Here is a 16,972-nt window from a genome sequence, read left to right as displayed (position 1 = left end):
AAATTTTGTAATACTATATTCAAATTGATATTATGGCTGCCTTATTGAGTCGAACTGAAATTCCATGTTTGATTACAATCGTTTTGGTAATAATGAAAAATGTGTCCTTTTCAACTGGCAGAAATGGATGGGATATTTTTTTAAAGAATATTCAGTGGTAGTGGAATTCAGTGGCCATAATAAAGTGTAGTATTTTATGATTATATTTGATATTATTAGGCTAAATATCAAGCTTTTTGTTGTGACTGGAAATGACTATCAAACAGAGGGTTTAGTTCAGATTATTCACAGAACTGCTACATCATCTCATCCAGCAATCCACCGGAACTCTTGTTACTGCAATGATATTCCAACCGGAGCGTAAATGTTGACGGTCTATCAACAACAAAGATGGCTACCAACAGACGCTAACTTCAATTTAACAATTGAAGGGTAAATCATGTAACGGTACGATCCCAAATCTGTTTGAAACGGTATTGACAGCATATTGACAAAAGCAGATTTTCTTCGAATAGAAATAAACAACCCTGCAGGTATGGAATATTTTATTTTTATTTGCCGAAATGTTGTTAACTAGCTGAAGACGGATTTAGTCGTTACTAAGTTAGCTAACGTAAGCTAATGTCTGTCTCTTTGCACTGTGCGCCCAGTGTGGAATATATTATCACTGACATTGAAGATATGCATCACATCAGAGAGATATACAGAAACTATTGTTGATTGCTGTTGATTTTATTTTGACAACTGATAACGATACGATACGGGTGTCGCACAGCTTCCGACGCTGGCTGGAGTGTGCACTAACTTCGATTAGGGCCTATTTGTGCTCATTTAATAAAAATAAGCGTCTCACTTTGTCTCAAACGTATACTGCAAAAAATTCGATTAATCCCCAAAATAGTTTGAAATGTTATATTAACATGTAACGTAGTTTAGGCAGCAATAGTGCTGTTATAGATGTGACGGGAAACTAAAGCACGACAGCCAAATCAATAGTTAAGCCCACAGGCATGGTTGGCATGGACACGAATGCAAGGCTCAATATTCTGAAGGACACGAAGAGGGCAGCAGTGGACAAAGGCAACGGAACTCCACTGAAGCGGCCCGACAATGATTCATTTGAGTTGACTAACAAACAGCTGGTCCTGATTGCTGAATTGAAATGTCTGCTAACAGTTGGAGTGAGTCACTCTGACAACCCTCCTGATTCTTGGTCATGTTTATTAAACAACATCGGCTCACACCACACGAGGACATTCACAATGCGACAAGATGAAACCCTGGTATACACAGTATAACTAAACTATATACAGACCTTAACTATGTTACTTCTTTTTGGGGGAACTAGTATAGCTGGGTAATGGGTATACTAATTATTGGTAACTAGTATAGCTGGGTAATGGGTATACTAATTATTGGTAACTAGTATAGCTGGGTAATAGGTATACTAATTATTAGTAACTAGTGTAGCTGGGTAATGGGTATACTAATTATTAGTAACTAGTGTAGCTGGGTAATGGGTATACTAATTATTAGTAACTAGTGTAGCTGGGTAATGGGTACTGATTATTGGTAACTAGTGTAGCTGGGTAATGGGTATGCTAATTATTTCTTCCTTCACAAAATGTTTCTCCATTCTGCAGGTATCTGAAGACACTAGGCTAACCTGTGATCACCTAACCCAGGAGGTTAGACTGAAGGAGCGTGCCTGACCTCTGACCCCTGACCTCCAGTCCCACCATGGTGCTGAAGATATTCTTCCCTCAGTGCTGTAACAAGGCAGACAGTGGGCTGCTTGTGGGGCGATGGATCCCAGGACAGAACTCGGCCGTGGTGCTAGCTGTTATCCACTACCCCTTCATCCCTGGACAGGTCAAGCAGTACATCCACCAGGTAGAGTGTGTGCGTGTGTGTATCAGTCAGTGTGCATGTGTCAGTCAGTGTGTATGTGTCAGTCAGTGTGTATGTGTCAGTCAGTGTGTATGTGTGTCAGTCAGTGTGTATGTGTGTCAGTCAGTGTGTATGTGTGTCAGTCAGTGTGTATGTGTGTCAGTCAGTGTGTATGTGTGTCAGTCAGTGTGTATGTGTGTCAGTCAGTGTGTATGTGTGTCAGTCAGTGTGTATGTGTGTCAGTCAGTGTGTATGTGTCAGTCAGTGTGTATATGTGTCAGTCAGTGTGTATGTGTGTCAGTCAGTGTGTATGTGTGTCAGTCAGTGTGTATGTGTGTCAGTCAGTGTGTATGTGTGTCAGTCAGTGTGTATGTGTGTCAGTCAGTGTGTATGTGTGTCAGTCAGTGTGTGTGAATCAGTCAGTGTGTGTGTATCAGTCAGTGTATCAGTCAGTGTGTGTGTATCAGTCAGTGTGTGTGTATCAGTCAGCGTGTGTGTGTATCAGTCAGCGTGTGTGTGTCAGTCAGTGTGTATCCGGGGCGGCAGGTAGCCTAATGGTTAGAGGGGCGGGTCAGTAACTGAAAGGTTGCTGGATCGAATCCCAGAGCTGACAAGGTAAAAATCTGTCGTTCTGCCCCTGAACAAGGCAGTTAACCCACTGTTCCTAGGCCGTCATTGTAAATAAGAATGTGTTCTTAACTGACCTGCCTAGTTAAATAAATGTTAAATATGAATATATATATATTTTTAAATCTGTCAGTCAGTGTGTAGCTGTCAGTCACCCAATACCCCTTCATCTCTTGTCAGGTCAAACAGTACATACAGCAGGTAGAGAGTGTGTGTTTTTTAACCTTCCTATCCACTCTCCCTGGTCCAGATGCGTGGCCAGAGTGGGGTGGATCTGACGGTGCTGGGCTCGTGGAGCATGCCCAAGGAGGGCCAGGAGGGCATGGAGAGTTTCCTCAGGGACCTCAGCACCATCTTCCCCCAGGGACAGTGGCTCCAGCTCAGTAGAGAGATGGGCAAGATAGGCTTCAGGTGTCACGTCCTCACAAGGGACCCGAGTAAGTCTCCGTTTGCATCCCAAGTGGCCCCTATTGTTCCCTATATACGACACTACTGGTCTAAAGTAGTGCACTATGTAGGGAATAGTGTGTCATAGAGCTTTGGTCTAAAGTAGTGCACTATGTAGGGAATAGTGTGTCATAGAGCTCTGGTCTAAAGTAGTGCACTATGTAGGGAATAGGGTGTCATAGAGCTCTGGTCTAAAGTAGTGCACTATGTAGGGAATAGGGTGTTATTTGGGATGCAGACTTTGTAACAACATTAAATGTGTTTTGTTTTGATTCGGAGACCACTCTCTTTGGAGATCAACTGTTGATATCGAATTATTGACAGAATGGCTTTCTGTCTATAGACGTGCATCACTGTTTTCTCACACTGAAATGAATGTTCTGTCTGTAGACGTGCATCACTGTTTTCTCACACTGAAATGAATGTTCTGTCTGTAGACCTGCATCACTGTTTTCTCACACTGAAATGAATGTTCTGTCTGTAGACCTGCATCACTGCATCACTGTTTTCTCATAGCAAAAGTAAGTTAACAAGAGTTTGTAAATTAGATAGTTTAATTCACTCTGCTCTTTTTAATCCAAAGAGACACAGATGTCTGTATATTTAATCAAAAGGCGGATATTTCTGTTGTTATCATCATGCAGTGCATCTCTAATAAAATGTCCCTCTGCCCTTGCCGTAGATGGGAAGCTGATACAACAGGAAAATGAGCTGAAAGAGGATGGTGGTGGAGAGAAAGGAGGAGAGGGAAAGAAAGGAGGAACAAAGAGAGGAGGAGGAGAGAAGAAAGGAGAACAGAATAAAGTAGAGGGAGAGGAAGGAGGAGAGAAGGACAAGGTGATCTTTATCCACTATGAACAGAGGAAGGTCATGCTGTCTCAGCTGCACCCCATAGACAACGGGGTTCCAGACCCTCAAACGGAGTCACAACTACCACAGGTGAGGACGTGGACTCACAGCCTGATTTACATGTAGATGTTGTTGCTCATTGAACACAGGGGTTTTCTATCCTCTCCTGTGTTGTTTACCTCTTATGTTGTTGTTGTAATACATATGTGTTGTCTGTAATTGTTATGTTGTTGTTGTAATACAATATGTGTTGTCTGTAATTGTTGTTGTTGTAATACAATATGTGTTGTCTGTAATTGTTGTTGTTGTAATACATGTGTTGTCTGTAATTGTTGTTGTTGTTGTTGTTGTAATACATGTGTGTTGTCTGTAATTGTTGTTGTTGTTGTTGTTGTTGTAATACATGTGTGTTGTCTGTAATTGTTGTTGTTGTTGTTGTTGTAATACATGTGTTGTCTGTAGTTGTTGTTGTTGTAATACATGTGTTGTCTGTAATTGTTGTTGTTGTTGTAATACATGTGTTGTCTGTAGTTGTTGTTGTTGTAATACATGTGTTGTCTGTAATTGTTGTTGCTGCTGCAGGTGTTTGGGACAGTGTGTCAGAGTGAGCCGCTGTTCTTCCTGGATAAGTATGATGACGGTCCAGTGAAGATGACCCACTGGCAATCAGAGGGACGGGAGGGCTCCATTATAGTAGAACTGATGAAACAGGCCTCGACACCGGTCTGTCTGCTAACCACCTGGATACTAACACTGTGGACCAGCCTCTGTAGTAGCAGGTAAGGGGTGTGTCAGTACCTGTCTGTCTGCTAACCACCTGGATACTAACACTGTGGACCAGCCTCTGTAGTAGCAGGTAAGGGGTGTGTCAGTACCTGTCTGTCTGCTAACCACCTGGATACTAACACTGTTGACCAGCCTCTGTAGTAACAGGTAAGGGGGGTGTCAGTACCTGTCTGTCTGCTAACCACCTGGATACCAACACTGGATCCTGTACGTTCGTCAGTTGGAACTCTTTATGTGCCAAGAGACACTGACCCAGTTCGTCTGTCTGTCTCTCTCTCTCTCTCTCCCCAGGATATTGAATGTGTTCATCTGTCTGTCTCCCAGGATATTGAATGTCTGTCTGTCTGTCTCCCAGGATATTGAATGTGTCTGTCTGTCTGTCTCCCAGGATATTGAATGTGTCTGTCTGTCTGTCTCCCCAGGATATTGAATGTGTCTGTCTGTTTGTCTCCCAGGATATTGAATGTGTCTGTCTGTCTCCCAGGATATTGAATGTGTTCATCTGTCTGTCTCCCAGGATATTGAATGTCTGTCTGTCTGTCTCCCAGGATATTGAATGTGTCTGTCTGTCTGTCTCCCAGGATATTGAATGTGTCTGTCTGTCTGTCTCCCCAGGATATTGAATGTGTCTGTCTGTTTGTCTCCCAGGATATTGAATGTGTCTGTCTGTCTCCCAGGATATTGAATGTGTTCATCTGTCTGTCTCCCAGGATATTGAATGTCTGTCTGTCTGTCTCCCAGGATATTGAATGTGTCTGTCTGTCTGTCTCCCAGGATATTGAATGTGTCTGTCTGTCTGTCTCCCCAGGATATTGAATGTGTCTGTCTGTTTGTCTCCCAGGATATTGAATGTGTCTGTCTGTCTCCCAGGATATTGAATGTGTCTGTCTGTCTGTCTCCCAGGATATTGAATGTGTCTGTCTGTCTCCCCAGGATATTGAATGTGTCTGTCTGTCTGTCTCCCCAGGATATTGAATGTGTCTGTCTGTCTGTCTCCCAGGATATTGAATGTGTCTGTCTGTCTCCCCAGGATATTGAATGTGTCTGTCTGTCTGTCTCCCCAGGATATTGAATGTGTCTGTCTGTCTGTCTCCCCAGGATATTGAATGTGTCTGTCTGTCTGTCTCCCCAGGATATTGAATGTGTCTGTCTGTCTCCCCAGGATATTGAATGTGTCTGTCTGTCTGTCTCCCCAGGATATTGAATGTGTCTGTCTGTCTGTCTCCCCAGGATATTGAATGTGTCTGTCTGTCTCCCAGGATATTGAATGTGTCTGTCTGTCTCCCAGGATATTGAATGTGTCTGTCTGTCTCCCAGGATATTGAATGTGTCTGTCTGTCTCCCCAGGATATTGAATGTTTCTGTCTGTCTCCCCAGGATATTGAATGTGTCTGTCTGTCTCCCCAGGATATTGAATGTGTCTGTCTGTCTCCCAGGATATTGAATGTGTCTGTCTGTCTCCCCAGGATATTGAATGTGTCTGTCTGTCTCCCAGGATATTGAATGTGTCTGTCTGTCTCCCCAGGATATTGAATGTTTCTGTCTGTCTCCCCAGGATATTGAATGTGCGCCCGATGAGGTTCATCTCCAGTAAGTTGTCTACGTGTGTTCAGCTGAGCTACAGAACAGAACATCTTCAGACAGTCTGCTCTCCTACCAGAGCCACCGCACACAACCACTTCATGAGGTAGAGACCACACACACACACACACACACACACACACACACAGCCATGTGGCAGACTGGCTTCAAGATGGTATCTAACTCACCCCATTGCGTCTCAAATTCGCACACTATTCCCTGTATAGTGCAGTGCATTTGACCAGAGCCCTATTGACCTCGGGTCAAAAGTAGTGACTCTCTCTCTTTCTCTCCACACAGGAAAGCCAATATCTTTGTGTCGTTCTTTGTGGATGTGTCTCTGGGCCTGCTGCTGGTGTCGTGGATGTATAGAGAGAACCGTATAGGCAAACTGGCCAACACACTGGTACCTGCTGCTGATGTAAGATATCATGGACAACATTTCCCCAGTGCAAAAGCAATGTACAACAATTATCTTTAAACCTCATTTATAATCTGTCAGAGAGATTTTCTTTAAAAAAAAATGTCTTCAACAATGTTCAGTATCGAGAGGTGACTATTTATGTATCGTTCAGTTGACTAAATTCTAGTTACATAATCACCTCCGTAAAACTCATATTATTGAAGATAAGCTTCAAATGAAATCTCGTTGCCACATTATAAAGAGGTTCAGGGTCATTTTTACCCTACAAAATATCCCCCTCAATATCCAACCCAATATCCCCCTAGAATATCCCCCCCAATATCCAACCCAATATCCCCCTAGAATATCCCCCTCAATATCCAACCCAATATCCCCCTAGAATATCCCCCTCAATATCCTCAATATCCAACCCAATATCCCCCTAGAATATCCCCCTAGAATAGCCCCCTCAATATCCAACCCAATATCCCCCTAGAATATCCCCCTCAATATCCAACCCAATATCCCCCTAGAATATCCCCCTCAATATCCAACCCAATATCCCCCTAGAATATCCCCCTCAATATCCAACCCAATATCCCCCTAGAATAACCCCCTCAATATCCAACCCAATATCCCCCTCAATATCCAACCCAATATCCCCCTAGAATATCCCCCTCAATATCCCCCTAGAATAACCCCCTCAATATCCAACCCAATATCCCCCTAGAATATCCCCCTAGAATATCCCCCTCAATATCCAACCCAATATCCCCCTAGAATATCCCCCCCAATATCCCCCTAGCATATCCCCCTAGAATATCCCCCTTAATATCCAACCCAATATCCCCCTAGAATATCCCCCTCAATATCCAACCCAATATCCCCCTAGAATAGCCCCCTAGAATATCCCCCTCAATATCCCCCTAGAATATCCCCCTAGAATATCCCCCTCAATATCCAACCCAATATCCCCCTAGAATATCCCCCTCAATATCCCCCTCAATAACCCCCTCAATATCCAACTCAATATCCCCCTAGAATAACCCCCTCAATAACCCCCTCAATATCCAACCCAATATCCCCCTAGAATAACCCCCTCAATATCCAACCCAATATCCCCCTAGAATATCCCCCTAGAATAACCCCCCTCAATATCCAACCCAATATCCCTCTAGAATATCCCCCTAGAATAACCCCCTCAATATCCAACCCAATATCCCCCTCAATATCACCCTCAATATCTCCCTCGATATCCCCCTAAACAATCTTTATCTCTGAGTATGTGTGCTGATCTAGGATCAGTTTAGCCTTTTAGATCACAAGGAATAAGATAACATGGATCGAGGGGAGCTGATACATACGGCCCCACGTCCCTCCTGTCCATTATAATCATGTTCATTATGATCTAGGATCAGGTCCCTCCTGTCCATTATAATCATGTTCATTATGATCTAGGATCAGGTCCCTCCTGTCCATTATGATCTAGGATCAGGTCCTCCTGTCCATTATAATCATGTTCATTATGATCTAGGATCAGGTCCCTCCTGTCCATTATGATCTAGGATCAGGTCCTCCTGTCCATTATAATCATGTTCATTATGATCTAGGATCAGGTCCCTCCTGTCCATTATGATCTAGGATCAGGTCCTCCTGTCCATTATAATCATATTCATTATGATCTAGGATCAGGTCCCTCCTGTCCATGTAATCTGATTCATTATGATCTAGGATCAGGTCCTCCTGTCCATTATAATCATGTTCATTATGATCTAGGATCAGGTCCCTCCTGTCCATTATAATCATATTCATTATGATCTAGGATCAGGTCCCTCCTGTCCATTATAATCATGTTCATTATGATCTAGGATCAGGTCCCTCCTGTCCATTATAATCATGTTTATTATGATCTAGGATCAGGTCCCTCCTGTCCATTATAATCATATTCATTATGATCTAGGATCAGGTCCCTCCTGTCCATTATAATCATGTTCATTATGATCTAGGATCAGGTCCCTCCTGTCCATTATGATCATATTCATTATGATCTAGGATCAGGCCCTCCTGTCCATGTAATCTGATTCATTATGATCTAGGATCAGGCCCTCCTGTCCATTAGAATCATATTCATTATGATCTAGGATCAGGTCCCTCCTGTCCATTATAATCATGTTCATTATGATCTAGGATCAGGTCCTCCTGTCCATTATGATCTAGGATCAGGTCCTCCTGTCCATGTAATCTGATTCATTATGATCTAGGATCAGGCCCTCCTGTCCATTATAATCATGTTCATTATGATCTAGGATCAGGCCCTCCTGTCCATTATAATCATATTCATTATGATCTAGGATCAGGCCCTCCTGTCCATGTAATCTGATTCATTATGATCTAGGATCAGGCCCTCCTGTCCATTAGAATCATATTCATTATGATCTAGGATCAGGTCCCTCCTGTCCATTATAATCATGTTCATTATGATCTAGGATCAGGTCCTCCTGTCCATTATGATCTAGGATCAGGTCCTCCTGTCCATTATAATCATGTTCATTATGATCTAGGATCAGGTCCCTCCTGTCCATTATAATCATATTCATTATGATCTAGGATCAGCTCCTCCTGTCCATTATAATCATATTCATTATGATCTAGGATCAGGTCCCTCCTGTCCATTATGATCTAGGATCAGGTCCTCCTGTCCATTATAATCATATTCATTATGATCTAGGATCAGGTCCCTCATGTCCATTATAATCATGTTCATTATGATCTAGGATCAGGTCCCTCCTGTCCATTATAATCATGTTCATTATGATCTAGGATCAGGTCCCTCCTGTCCATTATGATCATATTCATTATGATCTAGGATCAGGTCCTCCTGTCCATTATAATCATATTCATTATGATCTAGGATCAGGTCCTCCTGTCCATGTAATCTGATTCATTATGATCTAGGATCAGGCCCTCCTGTCCATTATGATCTAGGATCAGGTCCCTCCTGTCCATTATAATCATAATCATTGTGATCTAGGATCAGCTCCTCCTGTCCATGTAATCTGATTCATTATGATCTAGGATCAGGTACTCCTGTCCATTAGAATCATGTTCATTATGATCTAGGATCAGGTCCCTCCTGTCCATTATAATCATGTTCATTATGATCTAGGATCAGGCCCTCCTGTCCATTATGATCTAGGATCAGGTCCCTCCTGTCCATTATAATCATGTTCATTATGATCTAGGATCAGGCCCTCCTGTCCATTATGATCTAGGATCAGGTCCCTCCTGTCCATTATAATCATGTTCATTATGATCTAGGATCAGGTCCCTCCTGTCCATTATAATCATGTTCATTATGATCTAGGATCAGGTCCCTCCTGTCCATTATGATCATATTCATTATGATCTAGGATCAGGTCCCTCCTGTCCATTATAATCATGTTCATTATGATCTAGGATCAGGTCCCTCCTGTCCATTATAATCATGTTCATTATGATCTAGGATCAGGTCCCTCCTGTCCATGTAATCATATTCATTATGATCTAGGATCAGGTCCCTCCTGTCCATGTAATCTGATTCATTATGATCTAGGATCAGGTCCCTCCTGTCCATTATAATCATATTCATTATGATCTAGGATCAGGTCCTCCTGTCCATTAGAATCATGTTCATTATGATCTAGGATCAGGTCCCTCCTGTCCATTATGATCTAGGATCAGGTCCCTCCTGTCCATTAGAATCATATTCATTATGATCTAGGATCAGCTCCTCCTGTCCATGTAATCTGATTCATTATGATCTAGGATCAGGTCCTCCTGTCCATTATAATCACAATCATTGTGATCTAGGATCAGGTCCTCCTGTCCATTAGAATCATGTTCATTATGATCTAGGATCAGGTCCCTCCTGTCCATGTAATCTGATTCATTATGATCTAGGATCAGGTCCCTCCTGTCCATTATGATCTAGGATCAGGTCCTCCTGTCCATGTAATCTGATTCATTATGATCTAGGATCAGGTCCTCCTGTCCATTATAATCATGTTCATTATGATCTAGGATCAGGTCCTCCTGTCCATGTAATCTGATTCATTATGATCTAGGATCAGGCCCTCCTGTCCATTATGATCTAGGATCAGGTCCCTCCTGTCCATTATAATCATAATCATTGTGATCTAGGATCAGCTCCTCCTGTCCATGTAATCATATTCATTATGATCTAGGATCAGGTCCTCCTGTCCATTAGAATCATGTTCATTATGATCTAGGATCAGGTCCCTCCTGTCCATTATAATCATGTTCATTATGATCTAGGATCAGGCCCTCCTGTCCATTACAATCATAATCATTGTGATCTAGGATCAGCTCCCCCTGTCCATGTAATCTGATTCATTATGATCTAAAATCAGGTCCCTCCTCTCCATGTAATCTGATTCATTATGATCTAAAAGGCTATACTGATCCTAGATCAGCTCTCTGAGACACTTTATAAATACAGCCCATAGTGTATATATTATAAGGTGAGACAAAATGTTGTTCTGTGATTTGTAAGCATGTAGCTAAGCTATGTATTGTTGCATGTTTTGTTGTTAGCATGTAGCTAAGCTATGTATTGCTGTGTGTTTTGTTGTTAGCATGTAGCTAAGCTATGTATTGCTGTGTGTTTTGTTGTTAGCATGTAGCTAAGCTATGTATTGTGTTTTGTTGTTAGCATGTAGCTAAGCTATGTATTGTTGTATGTTTTGTTGTTAGCATGTAGCTAAGCTATGTATTGTTGTGTGTTTTGTTGTTAGCATGTAGCTAAGCTATGTATTGTTGTTAGTATGTAGCTAAGCTATGTATTGTGTTTTGTTGTTAGCATGTAGCTAAGCTATGTATTGTTGTATGTTTTGTTGTTAGCATGTAGCTAAGCTATGTATTGCTGTGTGTTTTGTTGTTAGCATGTAGCTAAGCTATGTATTGCTGTGTGTTTTGTTGTTAGCATGTAGCTAAGCTATGTATTGCTGTGTGTTTTGTTGTTAGCATGTAGCTAAGCTATGTATTGTGTTTTGTTGTTAGCATGTAGCTAAGCTATGTATTGTTGTATGTTTTGTTGTTAGCATGTAGCTAAGCTATGTATTGTTGTTAGTATGTAGCTAAGCTATGTATTGTGTTTTGTTGTTAGCATGTAGCTAAGCTATGTATTGTTGTGTGTTTTGTTGTTAGCATGTAGCTAAGCTATGTATTGTTGTGTGTTTTGTTGTTAGTATGTAGCTAAAGAGCTGGAGGAGCTGTTGCAGTGGCTGATGGGAGCTCCAGCTGGTCTGAAGATGAACCGGGCTCTAGACCAGGTGTTAGGACGATTCTTCCTCTACCATATACACCTGTGGATCAGTGAGTCTCACACACACACACACACACACACACCCATGCCCCTCCTCCACAGACACACACACCCATGGCCCTCCTCCACAGACACACACACCCATGGCCCTCCTGCACAGACACAAACACCCATGGCCCTCCTCCTCCTCTCTCTGTAGGCTACATTCACCTGATGTCTCCGTTCGTTGAGATGATTCTGTGGTACGTGGGTCTGTCTGCCTGCCTGGGCTTGACCTTTGCCCTCTCCCTGCTCTCTGACATCACCGCCCTGCTCACCTTCCACATCTACTGTTTCTACGTCTATGGAGCCAGGTGAGAAGAGACCGGTCACTAACCCTGCTATATCTACTGTTTCTACGTCTATGGAGCCAGGTGAGAAGAGACCGGCACAGTCACGGTGCCTCCCAAAAGTGCACCACGTTTGACCTTAGTGCGCTATAAAGGGAATACCCTATGAGCTCTAGTCAGAAGATGTGCGCTACGGAGAGGATAGGGTCCCATTTGGGATACAGACATTGAGTCGTCAGTGTAATTAGGCAGGTTAACACGCCATGAGAGTAAGAATGACCACATCTTTTCATCTTCTTCTTCTTCCTCCTAAAGCCTTACGTTGCGCCGGATGTCATGAATTTCAATCGGGACGTGGAAACGCAACGCCCCCTTGCGGTTGAAGGTTCCGTTTAAAGACGGACTCCACATACTTTGAACATTTTTCTAACTTTTGCGTCCTCTTCAGTCCAGCCAGTTCGTCGAAGAACATGTTTATTATCAGCTGAAACTGATATTTATCCTGTTTTTTTAATTTTTTTAATTAAAATGTCATATTCTTCCAAAATAAATACGATCCCTGACGAGATTGGCTCTCCTCAATGTTGCGTTATAAACACTACACTTGACTTGTCCGTTCAGTAGCGGAGCAAAACGCCGTGATGATGACGTACGACGTAATGCAACACGTCGCGATGTAAACACGACCCACTGACGCTAAGGTGACTCGTCAGTGTAACCTAGTGATGGGGGGGTTTGCGAACAAGCGGATATTTTAGGTGAACGAAACCGAATTGCATCGTCAGAGAGCTGTTCATTTACTCCCTAATGTGCATACCGGTAGGCTACTACTGATTTTTAGCGATTCTCTTCAGGTAAATTATGAAAACATTCGATGAAGATGTTGAGTCCCTCACTGCAGGAACAATAAGTAGTAGAGCCTTATTCTGGTCCAAAATATGATTTTAAAAAACAAACAGATTGAAGGTTATAAAAGCTGATGTCATGATACTTAAGGATATTGGTCTTCTGATGTGATTTAAAGTGTTGGCAATGGAGTAAATCAACTGCTGTTTTCTGTGAAGCAGAGCCCATGTTTAACACCTGCTCCAATCATCAGTCACACTGTTGGTCTATTCATGGGCTCCTGACTTTGTATTAAGTTGGGGTGCCCCATCTGGCAGGGGGGTCTGGGGGTCCTCCCCCTGAAAATGTTTACATTTTTTAAATAATTATGGGATATTGTGTGTAGATTGAGGGGGGGGGGGGATGTTTTTAAGGCTGTAATGTAACAACATGTGGAAAAAGTCAAGGGGTCTGAATACATTGTGAAGGCTCTTGTACCTCTCAGCCCTGTGAACATCATGGTGACGTGTTACCTCTTTCCCCTTTACTAATTGATGTGTGAGGAGCTCTCAGCATGTCATTTACAGACTTATTAAATGTGTATGAAGGCTAAAAATATCTTCCTTCTCTCACCCTCCATCCTCCCTCTCTCCCTCATCTCTCCATCCTTCTTTCTCTATCCCCTCCCCCTCTCCGCCCTGCTCTTCCCCCTCCTCCTCCTTTCCCTTTCGTCTCCCCCTCCACTCTCTTCCCCCTCCTGCTCCTTTCCCTCTCTCTCCCCTCTTCCCCCTACCTCCCTTTCCTCTCACCATCTCTCATTTCCCTCCTCCCTCTCCTACCTCCTCTCTCTCCCTCTCCCTCTCTCTCTCTCTCTCCCCTACCGCCTCTCTCTCCCCTACCACCACTCTCTCCCCTCCCCTCTCTCTCTCCCCTCCCATCCTCCTCTCTCTACTCCTCTCTCTCTCCCCTCTCCTACCTCCTCTCTCTCTCTCCCCTCCTCTCTCTCTCTCTACTCCCTTCTCTCTCCCCCTCCTCTCTCTCTCTCCCCTCCCCTCCTCCTCTCTCTACTCCTCTCTCTCTCCAGGCTGTACTGTATGACAGTATATGGTCTGTCCTCTCTGTGGAGGCTGTTCAGAGGGAAGAAATGGAATGTCCTCAGACAGAGAGTAGACTCCTGCTCTTATGACCTGGACCAGGTAGTCTCACACACCTATTACTCTCACACACCTATCATACACACACTAATTTGTGTATATTTGTTACAGTGAACTAACATGTGTATTTGTTACAGTGAACTAACATGTGGTGTTTTCTAGTTGTTCATCGGGACGTTACTCTTCACCATCCTGCTGTTCCTCCTGCCAACCACAGCTCTATACTACCTAGTGTTTACCCTGGTGAGAACACACACACACAGGCACTTTAATCCCCTCTCCATCCATGGGCGCTGTCCCTGGGCCTCTCCACGTGTGTCTGGGGCTGCTGGGAAAGGAACCAAACACATTCTCCTTCTAACCAATGAACAATAAAATGTATATTCTTTGACCCCTTACTGTCTCTGTCTGTCTGTCTCTCTCTGTCTAGCTCCGCCTTGTGGTAGTAATGTTCCAGGGAGTTCTCCACCTCAGTGTTGACTTCATCAACTCCTTCCCTCTGTTCGCCATGGGCCTCCGACTCTTCAGATCCTACAGACTGGCAGGTGGGAGGGACCGTCTCTGCCAACATGTCTAACTGTGTAGAATTGCAGGAAATGTACTTTAAAACTTTGAGGAAGTGACAGCATTTTAACTACTTTGCCGATATGAAACAATCATAAGGACAGTCAAAAATATCAGATTTCCAGTTTGTTACAAAACCAACTTTATAAAATGTTTTTAAAAATGTTCTGTACTGTGGTTTCTATATTCATTTTATTTAACCAGGTTAGTGTCTATTTTTTAAGAGAGACCTGGTTGAATGAGGGAGGAGACGGCGCTGGGCTGTGATGTTCTGTGTTTGACTGAGATGTGTGTGTGTTCTCTACAGAGGGGGTGAAGTTCAGAGTGCTCTGTGAGGAACCAGGAACACCTCTACACCTCATGATGGATGTAAGATATCTCTCACTCTCTTCTCTCTCTGTTTCTCTGTTTCCCCTCTTTGTTTATTTCTCTTCTCTCTTCTTTCGCTCTTGTCTCTTTCTCTCTTCTCTCTCTTTCATTTAATTTTTCACAACATAAATCTTGTCTTCCTTTTCGTTCTGTCTTTTAGTTTATTTAATCATTTAAAACTAGTTCCACAAAAAATAATGCACTTGATTAAGAATAATTGAGGACACACAAAAAAGGTATACAACTTATTTCAATTGTGATCCTCTTTGATGACAGCGTTTGGCAGGGAAAATAAACGGAAGCTCAAAATGGCAGTCAGTTTAGGTTATTTATTCCTGTAAAACCACAACAACACAGACACCCTACACACAGTCAGTTTAGGTTATTTATTCCTGTAAAACCACACAGACACCCTACACACAGTCAGTTTAGGTTATTTATTCCTGTAAAACCACAACAACACAGACATACCCTACACACAGTCAGTTTAGGTTATTTATTCCTGTAAAACCACACAGACACCCTACACACAGTCAGTTTAGGTTATTTATTCCTGTAAAACCACAACAACACAGACATACCCTACACACAGTTAGTTTAGGTTATTTATTCCTGTAAAACCACAACAACACAGACATACCCTACACACAGTCAGTTTAGGTTATTTATTCCTGTAAAACCACACAGACATACCCTACACACAGTCAGTTTAGGTTATTTATTCCTGTAAAACCACAACAACACAGACATACCCTACACATAGTCAGTTTAGGTTATTTATTCCTGTAAAACCACACAGACATACCCTACACACAGTCAGTTTAGGTGATTTATTCCTGTAAAACCACACAGACATACCCTACACACAGTCAGTTTAGGTTATTTATTCCTGTAAAACCACACAGACATACCCTACACACAGTCAGTTTAGGTTATTTATTCCTGTAAAACCACACAGACATACCCTACACACAGTCAGTTTAGGTTATTTATTCCTGTAAAACCACAACAACACAGACATACCCTACACATAGTCAGTTTAGGTTATTTATTCCTGTAAAACCACACAGACATACCCTACACACAGTCAGTTTAGGTGATTTATTCCTGTAAAACCACACAGACATACCCTACACACAGTCAGTTTAGGTTATTTATTCCTGTAAAACCACAACAACACAGACATACCCTACACATAGTCAGTTTAGGTTATTTATTCCTGTAAAACCACACAGACATACCCTACACACAGTCAGTTTAGGTTATTTATTCCTGTAAAACCACAACAACACAGACATACCCTACACATAGTCAGTTTAGGTTATTTATTCCTGTAAAACCACACAGACATACCCTACACACAGTCAGTTTAGGTTATTTATTCCTGTAAAACCACACAGACATACCCTACACACAGTCAGTTTAGGTTATTTATTCCTGTAAAACCACACAGACATACCCTACACACAGTCAGTTTAGGTTATTTATTCCTGTAAAACCACAACAACACAGACATACCCTACACATAGTCAGTTTAGGTTATTTATTCCTGTAAAACCACAACCACACAGACATACCATACACATGTGTCATTCACAGTTTTTCTCCTAGATAAACCTAGACATGTTTATGTCTCCCCCCTCCCTCCGTCTCTCTCTCAGATTAACCCTCTGAAGGTGAGCAGTGTGGTTCAGACCTACAGGACCCCCACCTACAGCTGCTACCCTAAAGACTCCTGGCTGGCCCTCTGCAAGAAGCTGTTTCTGGGAGAACTCATCTACCCCTGGAGACACAAGACTACCAAGATAGACTAGGACCGGGGGGG

The 16,972-nt window shown here is 42.7% G+C and overlaps 1 protein-coding gene across 2 annotated transcripts; it reads left to right on the top strand.

The window, feature by feature from the left end:
• Positions 1-321: 321 nt before the first annotated feature.
• Positions 322-16,972, top strand: LOC139405220 (phosphatidylinositol N-acetylglucosaminyltransferase subunit Q-like). Of its 2 annotated transcripts, none has more exons than XM_071147651.1 (14): positions 322-447; positions 1,644-1,893; positions 2,768-2,954; positions 3,647-3,903; positions 4,396-4,592; positions 6,155-6,286; positions 6,481-6,601; positions 11,830-11,956; positions 12,106-12,259; positions 14,145-14,256; positions 14,377-14,457; positions 14,645-14,759; positions 15,086-15,147; positions 16,809-16,972. In XM_071147651.1, the coding sequence occupies exons 2-14, from the start codon at positions 1,741-1,743 to the stop codon at positions 16,959-16,961; spliced, it is 1,851 nt and encodes a 616-aa protein (XP_071003752.1). In that variant the 5' UTR covers positions 322-447; positions 1,644-1,740; the 3' UTR covers positions 16,962-16,972. The 2 variants fall into 2 exon arrangements, with proteins under 2 accessions (XP_071003752.1, XP_071003751.1); XM_071147650.1 differs by having other exon boundaries at positions 374-533.

Source organism: Oncorhynchus clarkii, unplaced genomic scaffold (assembly GCF_045791955.1).
Source record: "Oncorhynchus clarkii lewisi isolate Uvic-CL-2024 unplaced genomic scaffold, UVic_Ocla_1.0 unplaced_contig_3130_pilon_pilon, whole genome shotgun sequence".
Classification (NCBI taxonomy): domain Eukaryota; kingdom Metazoa; phylum Chordata; class Actinopteri; order Salmoniformes; family Salmonidae; genus Oncorhynchus; species Oncorhynchus clarkii.
The sequence above is the reverse complement of the archived record's forward strand: the minus strand, read 5'-3'. Positions and strand labels throughout refer to the sequence as shown.